Consider the following 15,611-nt stretch of genomic DNA (forward strand, 5'->3'; position numbering starts at 1 on the left):
CCCAATGCATGTCAAACCCCATGTCATACATTTTTCCCCCCATACACTACTCTCCCCACAGCAACTCCTTTCTCGCTCACCTCTTTAGAGCTGCTGGGTAGGTAATTCATTGCAGCTGCCAAGCATCCTTGTGATGCCAGGAGACTGGCATACTGGGTGATTCGTTCTGCCAAGACAGGGCCTGGTGCTTGTCCTGCTCTGCCTCGGAGCATCTCAATGGACCTGCTTAGCACCATCACCTTCTCTATGAGATCCTGCAGGGGGAGGGAACAAACAGACCATGCAGAATTTGACTCACTTTACTGTTCCATCCCATGATGAGACAATACAAGATAGCTTTCCCTGCTTTCAGCTGACATCAGGTCTAATCTGAACACATCTGAACACTCTGCAGCAGATACTATCACTGATTACTGTTTCCTCAGGAGCACTTTGTGGAGAAGAACAGGAATCATGAAGAACACCATTACACTGCTACTTTTATGGTAAGAAAAAAAAGAAGATCAGAAGCCACAATACATTCCAATCAACTGTGATCGTGTTTACTAGGAAGCTACTACTGTAACTCTAGGATTTAGAAGCTATCAGCTTGGAAGAGGGAGAATTAAAACTGTAACAGAAGGAATTCACAAGAACAAACTACTATTGCTGACAGACCAGAAAGTTTTTAGCTATTCAAAGCTGTTTCAACTCCTAGAAATCAAAGTAACATTTATATCTTTAGAATGATGCATGCATCATTGGCTGATAACTCGGGAAGGTCAGTTTCTAGCGGTACTAGGAATGCTGAATCTGCCTTTTTGTTGCTCTCATTCATTAGTGGAGTTGAAAACATTACCTGCAGACACCCAAGTGGAAGATTTGTTTCGTTAATTCCAGCAACTAGTGGACACAATAGCCAGGACTGCTTTAAGGGTAACAGGGAGGTAACAACACTGATTCATGTACAAGCTGTGACTGCCCATTCTACTTGCAGGGGGAACAATACAGCATAGGCTTTGTTTAATTTTGCCAAAGACTGCTCTGAAGGTACAGCCAGATAACTGAAGCATTCCAGTTAGACATGAAAGCACAGCAGCAAATGTACTTCCAGGCAATTTCCAGTACAAAAATTGGTAAAGTCTAAACTTGTCTGACTAAAGGAAAGCTCAGAGATGACATCAGAATATGAAGACAAGTGGGTAAGCCATAACTCCTGTCCATGTCTGGATTCATCTGCAATGTCATCACTACTCTCTACACATACAAACCCTGAACATTTAAGAGTGCAAGTCTTCTTTAGATGCAAGCCCATAATCCAGGCTAGAAGGAGAAAATTTAGTGACTACAAACAGGCCTCCAGATACTCTGATGGGATAACTGGCCTAAAGAGGCGTCAAACCAACATTATAGCACCTGTACCTGCAGGGCAAGGGGTGATGAAGTCTCATGGTTTTTTACCCAGCATTCCACCAACCTCTCCACATTGCCTGATGAGATATAGCAAAGGCAGGCATCATTGGACAGGGCTGCATCTCCCTCTGACTCCAGGCGGGCACCCAGCATGTCTAGACAGGAAGAAATACAGCAAACATTTAATACAGTCGCTTTTTGAAGAGGTCATAGACTCCGATGTTCATCTCTTGGCAATCCTACTCTGACTCAGAATTGAAAAGTGTTGACAGCTTTGGATTTGCAGCTAGACCTTGGGTAACACAGAGAAAGGGGCATCATTAAAGAATCCCAAAGCCAACTTGGCTAAAAAAAAGAAGCAAATTTTACATATTTGCAAATTATGTCTGCCCAGACATATAAAGGAAAGAAAACCCCTTAGAAATGACAGAATAATTCACTGAAAAAAATCCAATGCTTTTTTTTTCCCCAAAGAGGAGTGGGAATCTCCAGGCAACAGCAGCAAGAACAACTACTAATCTGGTAGCTGTCAATCTTTACCAAATGCTAGGCAATAAATGTGAGCAGGACCTAGCTCACTATCACCACCACCACTTTCCACCCCTGCAATCCAGTCTGTAAAAGATGTCATGTCTTGCATCTTGAGTGTGTCATTTTACTCGTACAAAGTGCAGGCATTTCTCCAATTGCACTTAGCTGTTCCAATCAGCCAGGAGCTAGTTCCCAACTAAGCAAAACGAGCAACATAATCAGATTCATTCAGTAGATTTTCTCTGAACTCTGGCTCTCACAAGAAGCAGCTGCTGAGCATGTTGGACTGTTAACAGGATGAATGAAACTACTGGAACCATCAAACATTCATTAACCCCTGTTTCTGAGTTTAAAAAGGGGGGCAATATGCTGAAATGATAAATCTCTTTCAGACAGTGAAGCCACCCAACCTTTTACCATCAGCTTTTACCATCAAGTAAATCTCATTATCCCTAGAATAAAATAATAAATATAACCCTCTTAGTGTCTCATTGAAGTGCCTATCATGCTGGGGTTTTATTCCATACTATTGGTAGAGGTTACAGGAAATACCAACATATATAACTTTACTCTAGGATGCTCACCTACAGTGTGAATGTCACTTCTCCTAACTCAACAATCCAGACTTATTTAATGTTCCAGCTAGCTGCAATGAATAAGGAGTGCTTTCCTTCTTCAACAATATCCACTTCTTTCTGTAAGCAGTTTAGAGTTGCCCTCCCCTCAGACAGATTGTATCAAAATATATTACACCGCATACCACAGAGCTGGGCATAGTCTTCATGCTTTGAGTATGTTAGTAAGATGGCCAGTGCCTCCTTCCAGCTCTGAAGATCACATGTGCAAACAATGTCTTGCCAGTTCTGCTGCACAATGGAGGAAAGCAGCTGCAAAAGAAACAGAAGATCTCTGTCACTGAAGACAAAGATTACTGCTTAAGTAAGTGCACCCACAGAGCTAGCTCTCTTTCAAGAACACTTCCCACTATGCAGCAACTACCTCACTGTACATTAAAATCCACCAATTCCAGCATCCCAATTTTAACGGTAACTAGAACCTGATGCCTCTAAAGAAAGTTTAAAAGCCCAACAAAGCACTTAATATGGAAAGAGCTGCTCTAGGCAACACTAAAGATCTAGTTAACACAAACCCTGCTTCAGAGCAGCTGTATCAGTGACCGAGAATATAGTGTTTGGATATCCCAACTCCTATTATGCTTCCCTATTTGTCAATTAATAAGCTAGCATCTTCCTAGCTGGCCTGTAAAGGGGCAGTATGCTCCACAGGTTACAAGCATGGGGATCTGAGGAAGAAACCACTTGGTTTTTAAAAATGGAACACAGCACACAGACATTCTAGGTGAACAATATGAAGTTGTCAGACAACTACCAAGAAATTACAGTAAGTGCCTAGCCAAGAGGAGATGCAGCTTCTGTTGACTTTCTACCAAAGCATTTCTACATATATTCAGACAGACATCTGCCAAAATATTGCACACCTTCCTCTGCTCAGTAGGCACACAGAATTGGCACTTACCAGAGAGAGTTTTGTCTTACGCTTTGCAAAGTAGCGTTTCTGAGTCTCCTTTAGGAGGTTCTCCCCACCAGCTATAGCCAAGATGATGGCATCGGCAAAGCGCTCTGCCCGCATGCACAGCTCCACTGCACCCTCAAAATTCCCCAGCAAAAGGGCCTGGCTGATGAGTCCATCTGTATCTACAGAGGTGAGAAGCAGAGTTAACCAATAGGGAAGCATCATCCAGATGAATTGGTGATGCTCATTTTAAAAGAGCAGGCAGTGAAAAAAAACAATAATGTATGGAAACTCAGCTAAGAAAATCTGGAAACCCAAAATAGGTTTTTCGCCTCAAAAAAAAACCCAAACCACTGACTTGACAGCCTTCCATCACCTAAAAGATTATTCTATACTTTTAATGGGTCTCTTATCTGAGAAGTATATCCTTGAACAGTGCAGAGATACATTGCATGACACTGGGACGGGTCATGTCTTTATAAGTATCCATCTGCTGGAGTGGACCAGATTCTTCCTGGTATCTCTAATTTGTTTAGGACGTTTACGTTTTCCCTCCTCTCCCCTTCTCCTAAAAGGGCAGAAACACATTTCATGTAACAAACCTTCTGTGACAGGAATCTCCAAAGTGCTCATATTCTGGGGGATGAGGTTGTCAAAAAAGGATGAAGAGGAGGAAACAGCAGCTACATCATTGCTGGAATTTATCAGAAGCTGTGCAAAGAGTGCAAGAGGTTAATTAATTCATTGAACATACAGATCTTGCCCAAAATAGCTTAGCAGACTATTAAGTGGGATGGGACTGCTCTCCATTTGGTTAAGCATGTTTATATAAATCTTGGAAACCCATCGTGCTTCCTGTCACTGCTCTATCAACCTGCACAGTTTCACCAGGGTAGTAACAAGAGCAGAGCTGTTACTGACAAAGCTTAGGAGATTGATGGTGTAAGACATACAACACCAAGAATATCACTGGCCAGCATTCATCAACTCAGCTGCCAGCCCTTGAGCAACTAAGGACAGAATAGGGACAAGCCAAACAAGTGGTATCTGTAACTACCAGGGAGGATCACAGCCATGCTTGGCGCTCTATTGAAATTCAGGACAATTGCCAGCCCTAGAATATCTCACCAACTCTTTAGTTTTTGTGAGGAAGACTACTAATTTGAGGATAGGGGGTTTAGATACCTTAGAGGACCAAATTTACAGTGCATGGTGGACCCTGTGTGGGTCTGACAGGACTATGAAATGCCCTCTGCAATGCCTGCATTGAGCCCAACAATTTGTGTTTGGAATTAAACCTTCCTATTCATTCTGCTCTCCACTGCTTTCCCAGACTGGTAAGACATAGAGGACATACCTGATCTGGCTGTGCTGCATTTGTCTCATCTGCCTCAGGAAGGGGCTGCTTATCTGGTATGCCATTGCTCAAACACGAGGCAATCTAGAAAAGTAACAGATGTTCACAGAGTGAAGCCCTTACTGAAGTTCAATGAGGCCACCAGGTGACTGGCACAATTACCCTAACTCTTTCACTGGTTTGAAAAGCCCACCTCCCCTATCCCTGGCTAGATGCTTATCAGAGGTTATTTAATCCTTTTCAGAGCACTGTTCATGTAGGTGCAATAGTTTTGTCCCCTACAGCTCCATTAGTACTACATCAGACTTCATCTGTCACCTTCTTCCTGTCTGAGGAATCCCCTGAGATGCAGAGCTGGATGATAGAAGTTGTCACAACCTTACTGTTGTGTACTTCCCAGAGCACCAACAACCAGAAGCAACATGACTGGGCTCAAGATCCTTTCGGTATGATCCAGGACAGCTACAGTTATACCCCTAGAAGTGCTCATATTTGCTTTTTAATAGGGGATATTTGAGGTACCTCTCAGCTGAACTTTCATACAGTTTTCTCTTTGTGTGCTGTGAGATGATTCACTCACTTCCAGTAGGAACCTTACAACTTTCCTGCAGCAGTTTTAGTCCTGTAAAGGTTTTTTTTCCCTATTGGATAGACCCCTTACCTTTTTTTTCAGATCTTCCTTGCTATAGCCCAGCAGCTTGAGTAGTTTTGTCCTGGATTCTTTCTCCAGATTCACCTGATTCCCAAAGGATATTGAAAAAGACATGAAAATATGTAAAATCTTAAACATTTACACGCTACCAATGGTTGACTGCTTCTGGCAGCAGCAAAGTTTAAACATCAGTTCATAGATAAAGAACTTAAATATGGGAAGTCCACTTAATGACTAATGTGAGAAAGTCTCAGGAATTTAAGTTATAACCATGATAAAAGGGTGAAATTCAAGTTTTTCATATAATTACTCATGAGGTACAACTGCCTATCAGGGATACAACTGTATGTGTAGTTAGTGTACTTGGTCACTAGTTCCCTGAATGGTGCAGGGATTGCCAAGCTAATCTTTTTTCAGAGACAATGGACTGAATTGAGTCCAGATGAAACTGAGACAAGTTGGTTGCCTGAACTCCTAGATGGCTTCACAAAAATTAGTTCACTAATTACTACAGAAGCTCCTTGAGTGGGTATTTCAGACAGACCCAGAGAGTGCACACAGCCTACGTGATCAGTGCTACTTGTATGCTTCAAGGCATGATTAACACCCTGCAAGGAGAATCTGTCGGTGTCAGTAAGTCCTAGGCTGCTCTTACCACAGGACTAAGCAAATTGTACATGGATAATATACTTGTAAACACCAGAAACTGTTATTTCAGATGCAAAAATGGTCAGGCAGGGCAACCTTTTGTACAGAAGCTTGGTCTGTAGTTTAAGACGATCAGTAGTAAAAGATCTTTTACATCCTGGAGTGGTTTCACATGACCATGGGCCAGCTGGATTACAAAAACTCACTAGAATGACAGTTCATCATACCTCATCCAAAGCAGCTGAAGGCATTGTTGCAACGATTACATATGCAATGGAAACGACTGTCCCCACCTAAATAACACCTGGCAACCCAATTCAAGAGACATGATTTCTTATGCTAACGCAATACTGTGGAGAAGATCCCAAGATTTCACCCCTCACATCACCATCCTATGTAAGGCTACAGCCAGTCCTCATGCCACCAAAGCTCTCTCCCTTATTACTGGGGAATTCCATTGCCCATTCCAACTTTGCCTTGAGAAATAATAACAGTAGAGCTCCACAGGTAACAGGAAGACAAAGCTTGGCAGTGGGCTGAGATGAGAAAATCCTGTTTAGCACTTTGATAGGAAGCTCAAATAAACCCACTGAAAAGACCATTCCAACTGAAAAACAAAGCCACCTCCAAGACCTTGAATGCAAAAACTTTTCTTTAGACAAGTAACTAACTAGCCTCTTCAGTTCCATTTTATAACTTAAAGAAAAGGAAAATAAAAGGCTAGGAGGACCATAAGGAACACATTCCACACGAGGATCACGAAGAACTGACCTCTGTGTTTCAACATAGCCATCCTACCTTCATGAATTTCCAAAGGTTCTCATCAAATGGTAACTTGGCTGTCTGGATCTTGCCTTGACAGTAATCAATTAGGTTTCCCGACTGCAATGCCATCTGCAGTTCTCTGGATCGGAGCAGGAATTCAGTTTCAGTGGTGACTTGACTGATGAATACCTGATGCTGGTAGGTCTGCTGCATTTGCTGTCCAGGAGCTTTGGTGAGACCAAAGGAAATAAGTTTTCCTCCAAACTGAGAAAGACAGAGGGAGACAGAGTAAGCATTCTTACACATAAAGGTAAAAGCAAGCCTCTTAGCTCTTAATTCAGCAAACTCAACTCAAGCTCTAGCTGTGATAACAATGTTTGGATGGTAGGGACATTGAAGGAGTTCACATTACAAGCACTTCAGCTGAACACTGAGAACCATAACACTTGTGTATGCGCTGTCAAGCCTAGCCAATGGCAAACGACAGAGGCACAGAGGAAAAAGTGCCCTTTGGAACTGTTTGTTCTTTTCTGCCTGCTATGACACAAACTATCATGCAAATGGCAGGCACTACACAGAGAACAAGTCAAGCTACAGACTAAAAGACCAATTCAGTCTTTCAATTTAGGAGCAAAAGGTGAAGAAAATTAAATATCTGGATAAGAAAGAAAAAGAGCGTAATGGGAATGCATGTTGCAGCCTACAAGGCTAGCTTTTAGAAGCCTTCCTTAGCTTTGTTAACTCTTACTTATAACTCCCTCTCTGCTACAGGTCTAGGTGCTTGTTGGAAAAGTATCAGACTGCTGAGCAAAAGAGTTTTGCTCTATCGGACACCACATTGCACCTTATACATTCATTAAAACATCAAGCAATGGGAAGATAAAAAGGTTTCTTTAGCAAAGGATTGTGTCACAAGACAACATATCTATTACATTTTAGGCTAAGGAAGTTCCATTCACTTACTGCAAAGGAAACCCCCACAGGTCTGCGAATCCACTTGGGTGGCTTTTTTAATGGTGGAATCAAGGTGGTCTGAGCTACTTGCTCTGGCACCTGCAGAGGTGGAAGGATCTGTCCTGTGCCAAAGGGATCCAGGTTGTTGAAGGAGGAAGAAATCTAGAATCAGATGGAGAAAGGAGTAAGATATAATTCAATCCCTCTCTGTCCTCAATAGCAAAAAAACCTCTTGCTCAGTAATTAGTTCCATTTCTTGCTGATGAAGAAAAAGGCTATTAAAGCCCCTCTTCCTGGAATTACCACCAAGCCTTTGGCATTTCCAAAGTTATGGAAATCATTTTCAAGTCATTTTTCCTTTGCAAGATGCAAATTCCCCAATAAACACTGCCAATACTCAGCTCATAAACATAAGAGTTACAAAATTACTCGTTTTATGCAAGACAGTGACAACATATGGTCAAAAGTTGTCCAACCTATTTCTTGTTTTGCTCACAGAGGAATACTGACCCACGCTCTGTTGCTGGGGTCTTTCACATAGGATAGTTTTAAAGATTGTCTCAATCTTTTATAGGTTAGATGAGGCTGGTGACATAATCCCCTCAGACTTTCTTGCCCAGAAAATAAGGAAAGTGGCCTCTGAACTGGATTTCTGGCATTTAGGAAATCAGTGAGCACATATACAATGCTGTTTACAAGCGTTCTTAGTCATTAACATTCTTGGCATAGATTTGTTGCTTGCTAAAGATAGTCCTGGTCAAGTTTGACTGGATCATATTTCATAGCTCAATAGCTTCAGTATACCCCAAAAGAAGCAAGACAAGGCTCAGCAAGCTACGGTTGGGAGTCACTGGCAACACCTACACATTTTGTTTTTCAAGTCTTTCTTGAGGGGAAACCAATTCCAAACAAGGACCATTTCCTAGAGGAACCTTTTATACCCAACAGATCAATAACCCTAAACTTTAGAAAAATAAATACACACTACTAGCAGGGTACTAGTAACATCAACCACTAGGTCTTCAGCAGAGTTTCTGTCCTGGTAACGTGGAATCCAGTGGAAAGAGACCTACTGGTGACAACTCCTAACCTTCATAATTGCCATTATCTCTTCCTATTTTTGTTGTTGCTTGTTGTACAATTCATCTAGGAGCTACTCTATTTTCTCTGGGTTTGGAGAGTGGAAGTGTGGTGCGTGCACATGAAGAATGCACAGAAAGAAAATTCTCCATGGGTTAAATAAATCCTTAATCTCTTACAGCTGTGCCTTGATAAAGTATTTTCTTTCTCTTGCAAATCCTATGAAACTGAACTCAGTCAGCTGTAAATGACTATATAAATAACATTTAAGCCAGCTCATACGTATTCTCTTAAAACCTGTATTGTAAAGCTTTTGTTGGCTGGGAGAGAAGGAAGGAATTAAAAGACTAGTCTCCAGATTAAAACTAAAAGTTTAGACAGTACTGACATTTAATTTGTTCAGAGTTTGCCCATCTATTCATTGGCTAAGTAATGGGTTTCAGTATCAAAATATTAACATGCTCCAAGTTATAGTCAGCTGATTTGAGGAAAACTGCAAATAGTGGCTTACAAGCTACCTTTCAAAATTCTCTTCAGAACTAATGAAAAATAACATGTTGTATTAATTAGTACCAATGTATTTAATTTTAACCTAATGACAAGGCAAACTTGTTTCTTGACAACAGATGTGCTCTTATCTATTTTCACTCTAGTAGTAAATAACCATTAAATATATGTAACATCGAAACGACACTTGATCTTGGTTCTCTTTACACACTTTAATGAACTTCACAAGAAATACTGAAACAGCTTTGTCAAGAGGTACTGTAGTTCATTTGGGGCCTGGTGGATATGAAGTTCTCATACAGGTATCCCATGCCATACAGCTATATATCCTGGCGGGTGGGACAGAGTGCATCACTTAAAAATCACACTGTTAAATACGTGCTTCTAATGCTCTCAGAAGTCAGGTGAGTACTTGCCATCCACCAAAACCACAACATGCTCACAGGACTTTACCTTGTCAGCCTGTGTCTTCCGCTGAGCTTCCAAGTTCCCACCCATAACAGAATAAATATTGATCCACCCATCAAAAGTGGCAACAGAGAAGACTGAAGGATTCCTGGGACACCACTGGACATCAAAGCACCACTGACTCTGAATGGGCAACTCATAAACCACCTATCACAGAAAGAGAGAAGGCAGAAGTGTAACGTTAGTCCCTTGTTTTCCCCAAATTAGCTGCCCACAGTACTCATGTCATACTTTATTTACGTATCACCATGGTACACAAGTCTCTTATTTTTGCTTCTCAAAGGATTCATTGCAACTGAGTTACAGCACCTTGAGGCCAAACAGTAGAAAGACACAGAAATCTGTGATACCATAGGTTTCTGATTGTAGAGCAAAATGCAAACCCAACGAGTCAGTACTGTCACACCTGCTGTTAACCAAGGGAGACATACCAGAAAACAACACAGGAAAATCAGAAGCCAAAAGGTGTCCTGAGCAAGAACATGAAAACAGAAAGAACAGTCTGTAATAACAAACTTGACAAGGAAAATAGAAGAAAAAGGTAGAACAACAAAAGAGGACTCTAATAGCTGCAGATGAACTATGATGATACTGCAGCCAACAACTTTCTGGTCCAGCACTCAAAAATCCAAAGTCCAATTTATGGCCCTGTCACAGACTTCCTGCATTATATTGGGCAACACAAGAGCACAACCCTGACTTTGAATCTCCAGCCTGTAAAACAGAGAGATTTCCTTTATGCTTGACAGGCACAAAACAGAGAATCATTTCTTTCCATGTGAGAACATGATCTATGTTTTCTGTTCCTGAGCACAAAACCTTGCATTTGCTTATATCAAAATGTGAGCTGCTAAATTTAAACAAAACCCAAACAAAACCAAGCATCAACGAAAGGAAAAATATAAAGCCTGATACCCTGAAAAACAAAGAAACCAACCTGCCAAACTCACCAGAGCAGCCAGCACTGTCCTTACTATGGAAAACTTTCTCAATTTTTCTGTCAGCTGAAAATCCGGTGTCCATTGGTACCAAGTCAAAAAGATCCCCCTAACAATAGTTGGGGCATAAATGACCAAGCTGTATTTGGATTCTACAAATCTACAGCAGCATGCATAAAGATGAGCCAGCTGCACTAATAATGTGGGGGGTTTAATTTTTATGCTAAAATACAGTGAAAAGACTTAGTACAAAAAAGTAGATTTCAGGAACATTACAGAGTCTGATACTTTTCTAACCACTAGACATCTGTACAGAGTGAGCAACAAATCCCATGAAACCACAACAGCAGTATGCCATGCATTTTATGAAAATGGATTTTTTTTCCCATGCCTCCAAGGTAAAGTTCGTCAGCTAAGTGAAGGTGTCCCATGAAATGAATCCAGACCGGGGCTCCCAGCTGTCCTTTGCTCAGCACCTTCCCCATACTACCAGCAAGATCATAAATTCTGTTCAAAGTTCAAAATTCAATTTCATCCAGAAATTCAGTAGTGAATGAGCACACATGCAGAAAAAATTCTGACATAGCCTTGTCTTAATTCAGGTGACACCAAAATATTTCAAAGATGGTAATTTCAAGATATCTGACTAGATAAGCACATACACATGGACCCGCTGTGCTATGAATAGTTTACACATATACTTAATTACATTACTCCCCTCTCAATGACCCTAGGAAATGCTCCTCATTCTCCTTCAAGTTTTCCCCCCAAAAACCAACTGGCTACTCTAGGAGAAGACACAGAGAACACTATATGTGTAAACACAGCAAGAGTAATCATAATTAGCTGAAACTAAATTTTAGTTAAACCTTTCTTGTCTCTGTGATCTCCGGACACAAATATAGCAGAGAAAATCTGTCTCTCTCTGTGGGTTTCAGTCTGGATATGGACAGCACTCTTGTTAGAATAGAATAAACCAGGTTAGAAGAGACCTTCGAGATCATCGCATCCAACCTATCATCCAACACCACCTAATCAACTAAACCATGCAACCAAGCACCCTGTCAAGTCTCCTCCTAAATACCTCCCATGATGGTGACTCCACCACCTCCCCGGGCAGCCCATTCCAATGGGCAATCACTCTCTCTGAGTAGAACTTCTTCCTAACCTCCAGCCTAAACCTCCCCTGACGCAGCTTGAGACTGTGTTCACTCCAGAGAGGAAGTACATTGTCATTCCACAGGGTTCCAGAGAAAGGACACATACAGAGCAGAGCAGCAGATCATGGGTACTTATAGCTGTGGTTATTTACCTCCCCTATACTTGGGTTCCAGCACAAGATCCGGTTGTCTTTGGCACTACTTAACAGCAGTTCAGGGTCAGCCTGGCACCAAGAGACAGAGAGAATTCCCCTAAAATAGATCAGAAATAAATCAGTTATATTTCATACCCAATCCACTCTCTCACTCTGTCACCAAGAAAACATCAGAAATGCTGCTTAAGCTCAGAAATCCTAATTCTCATCTCCACCCTCAACCAGGCTGACCTGCAAAAAAACACAAGCCTATCAAAGAGTCATAGTTCTTCCAAGTCCAGTCCCCCAGATGTCTGCCTTTTAAAGATGGAGATCTTTGAAAAAACAACACAACAAGCAGGCCCTCACCTTGTGTGCCCTTCCAGCTGGCTCAAAGGAGAGGTAGCAAAACGCAAGTCCCATATTTGGATTACTGGCAAGCGGTCATCCTCAGAAGAAAGGACTAGCTGGGTTGCAACTTCTGGATGCCAGGCCATTCCTGAGCAATGCATCTAGGGGCAAAAATAGCATGGGCTGAAAATTCAGCAAAGCAAGCTGGAAATAGCAAAAATGGTTCAGAACCATACCATTCTACATCTAAAATGCTTGACATAAAGCACGTCCAGCAACGTCTTGCTATGGGAAGCAGGTATTTCTACCTTCTCTACACAGCAAAAAAAACCTACTAACCATACAGAAAAAAAAGGTTTAGGTCAAAGCTGATCTAGGAAGACAGCTGAAATTAAAATGAAGGAGGCTTCTCATACACAACCTGCGAACATAGAAAATGAAGGCAAGGGTGTCCCAATTTTAGGAACACCTAGGGGTCTTATTTCTTCATTTCATTGGGGGAAAATAACGAGCAGTGCTTTGATGCTGCCACTTCAACAGAATCAGCCCCAACAGTTCTCACAATAACAACACTTGATCCCAAAAGCCTGTGCCACTGCTTTGCAGTCACATGTGGCATGGCATAAGCTAGTTGGAATCACAGTCTTTCCTCCACTCACTCTGTTGCTGTGGTCACTGACTTTGATGATAGGCTCATTCTTCCTGAGGTCCCAAACCACAGCTTTGCCACTGGGGTGGGCAGAGGACAGGATGTGCTGTACCTGCCGATTCCAGGACACCACACTGATGTCTTCATGAGGCTGCCAAGATAGGAAAGGCCAAACATCCATTACTCACAAGTTGAGGAAACACTAAGGGATTTGAAGCTATGTAAGTTCCTTTTTTTTCAGTCACTGATCAACTAACTTGAAATGACATCACTGACCAAAAAAAGACTAAGAAGCATGGAAAACCCTTTACTTGGAACGTGCAGTCTAATTCTATGGGGAAATATCACCTGAAAAGCACCTTTGCATTTGGGAATAGGTACTGGATTCTGCACTGGCCAAATGTGCCATAAATCTGCAGCTGAGAGAACGTAGATTCTTCTACCTTGACTCCTGGGCTGAGCTTAAACAGAAAGATGACCTTGTGCAACATTTCACAAGTGCAGTGAGATGGAAAATGATGAAGCATTCAAGACTAATTGCCTTTACTGTATCTGCTGCAGTGCAAGAGATAAGCAAGGAGACAAATGGGAGGCTTATTGGAGGAAAAACTCAGCCTGTTGCCAGGCAAGTTTACTATGATTTTTTCCACTTTCAAGCGCTGATTGCCCTGAATAACATAATCAGCATTAGAAGATCAGAAGCTTCTTCCTCTTCAAACTCAGAAAACATTATCTGGGAGGAATAGCCAAGATGCATTAAATGGCTCACTGGTTTTGCTAGGGATATTACTTTCATGAGATATGAAAAGCTTCAGCTGATGCCTGAAGTAAATTCATTCCTCAGAGAAGGTCCAATAAGCCTTCTTAATCCATCACACATGTCCCAGCTGGATCACAAGATAAACTGGTACATTACTTGATTCAAATCCACAAAAAGCTTACCCATCCATGCAAAGTGCTGCCTACCTCTACTCCCCTTATAACACTCCACCTCCCCAGAATGAAGCTGATCAGTCAGTTCTGATTCATCTTTATCCTGACAGACGTCAAGGTCATTCCCCCTTTACATACTCACGAAACCAAGATGACTCCACATACTCACATCTTTTTACTTTGTAAAATTTCAGAAGTATCACCCAGAGGAAAACTCATTTACCTGTGATTTAGCCCCTGGAGTCATAGGCACACTGAAGTTATTCAAATCCCAGATGAAAATTTCAGAATCATTGGCTCCAGAAGCCAAGAGGTTACTCTGTAGCAAAAAGAAAAGCTCAGCTGAGTTCCAGAGGGCAAGAGGCCAGATTTCTTAAAACTAAATGTAAGCAGAAAGGAAAAAAAAAGGCTTCTGAAGTCAGAAGAGAGCTGCACAAAGAAACTAACCAGATTATAAACCAAGCACATTTCTGGCTTCCCTGCCTTCAGCTGGGCCACGGTACAGGCCCGTTCACAATCAGTCTAGCAAGCTATAGGTACAGGTAGCTGGTGTTACACATCATGAAACTCTGCCACAGTCCTGGAAACTGTGGTCTCTGGCCAGCTAAACCTTTGCCCAGCATCCCAGCACCAAGTATGTTTCTTCTGAGAAGATGCAGACTTCTCACAAGAGTCTGCAGAAAACAGTCAATTTGCCTTAGTAATACCACAAGAATTTTTGTTGTGTTCAATATTCACTTATGTTGCAGTCCCTTCAGATGCGATTTGAGCTGCACTGAATTAGGCACCGATGAACAAATAAAAAAGTTCTGATTTCAAATGTGCAATGGTCTAACACGTAACAGTATTTCAAGCTGTTTTACAGAGAGGTAAGAGACTTGATCAAGCTCATAGGGGAGGTCAGCAGCAAAGCTGCAAACAAAACCCAAATTTGAGTTCCAAGTCAGTCTTTTGTTACAACTACCAGGCTGCTTTCAAGTTAAAAGCTGCTCCCTAGGGAAAACCAGGTATTTTTAATAGGAAGGTTGATGTTCATTTAGACATATCTTGATGTAGCATACCTGGAAAGGGTTGAAGTCAAGAGCTCGAACAGGACCTGAATGCTTCTCCGTCTGCCCGAGGATAGGCTCACTCTTCGATGCCAAGATGCGGTGTGCACTGTACATTGTCAACACACCATTGTCCCCTCCACCAATGATCACCCCAGGGGACTCTGGGGACCCATTCCCAAAGTTACCCCAGATCAGCTTATGAAACCTAAAAAAAAAAGAAGGATAAAGCTGGTATAGGCCACACTATTTGCTGGAAGCCAAGATGCCCTCTGCATTACCAAAACCCACATACACATTCAAACCTATCAAAGATAACTAACAGTCTGCACCTTAAATAGCCATTTCCCTTTGAAGATGCCTGTGGCTCTTATACATGGAAATGAGCTTCCACCCAAAGCCTTTTAAAAGGAACACAGAACTGACAAAGGAAGAGGTAGTCTGTCTCTTTGGGTTTGTTTTCTCTATATTATTTTTCCTCCTCACCACCCTACACCACAAATGTTTAGG

General features: G+C 41.8%; 1 protein-coding gene across 4 annotated transcripts in view; it reads right to left on the reverse strand.

Moving 5' to 3' along the window:
* The window catches only part of SEC31B (SEC31 homolog B, COPII coat complex component), a 35,260-nt gene that overhangs the window by 12,022 nt on the left and 7,627 nt on the right, over positions 1-15,611 (reverse strand). For all 4 annotated transcript variants that reach the window (XM_068166194.1, XM_068166191.1, XM_068166193.1 and 1 more), the window contains exons 4-18: positions 15,114-15,309; positions 14,276-14,371; positions 13,130-13,270; positions 12,489-12,631; positions 12,138-12,237; positions 9,873-10,034; positions 7,842-7,994; positions 6,912-7,142; positions 5,475-5,549; positions 4,814-4,897; positions 4,059-4,167; positions 3,460-3,638; positions 2,684-2,810; positions 1,402-1,547; positions 81-254 (exon numbers count right to left, since the gene is read on the reverse strand). In XM_068166194.1, coding sequence (XP_068022295.1) covers positions 81-254; positions 1,402-1,547; positions 2,684-2,810; positions 3,460-3,638; positions 4,059-4,167; positions 4,814-4,897; positions 5,475-5,549; positions 6,912-7,142; positions 7,842-7,994; positions 9,873-10,034; positions 12,138-12,237; positions 12,489-12,631; positions 13,130-13,270; positions 14,276-14,371; positions 15,114-15,309 — 2,116 coding nt within the window. The remainder of the gene's footprint in view (positions 1-80; positions 255-1,401; positions 1,548-2,683; positions 2,811-3,459; positions 3,639-4,058; positions 4,168-4,813; positions 4,898-5,474; positions 5,550-6,911; positions 7,143-7,841; positions 7,995-9,872; positions 10,035-12,137; positions 12,238-12,488; positions 12,632-13,129; positions 13,271-14,275; positions 14,372-15,113; positions 15,310-15,611) is intronic.

The sequence above is a fragment of the Melanerpes formicivorus genome, unplaced genomic scaffold, assembly GCF_026170545.1.
Source record: "Melanerpes formicivorus ecotype bairdi unplaced genomic scaffold, bMelFor1.0.p_v2 SCAF_98, whole genome shotgun sequence".
Taxonomy (NCBI): Eukaryota; Metazoa; Chordata; class Aves; order Piciformes; family Picidae; genus Melanerpes; species Melanerpes formicivorus.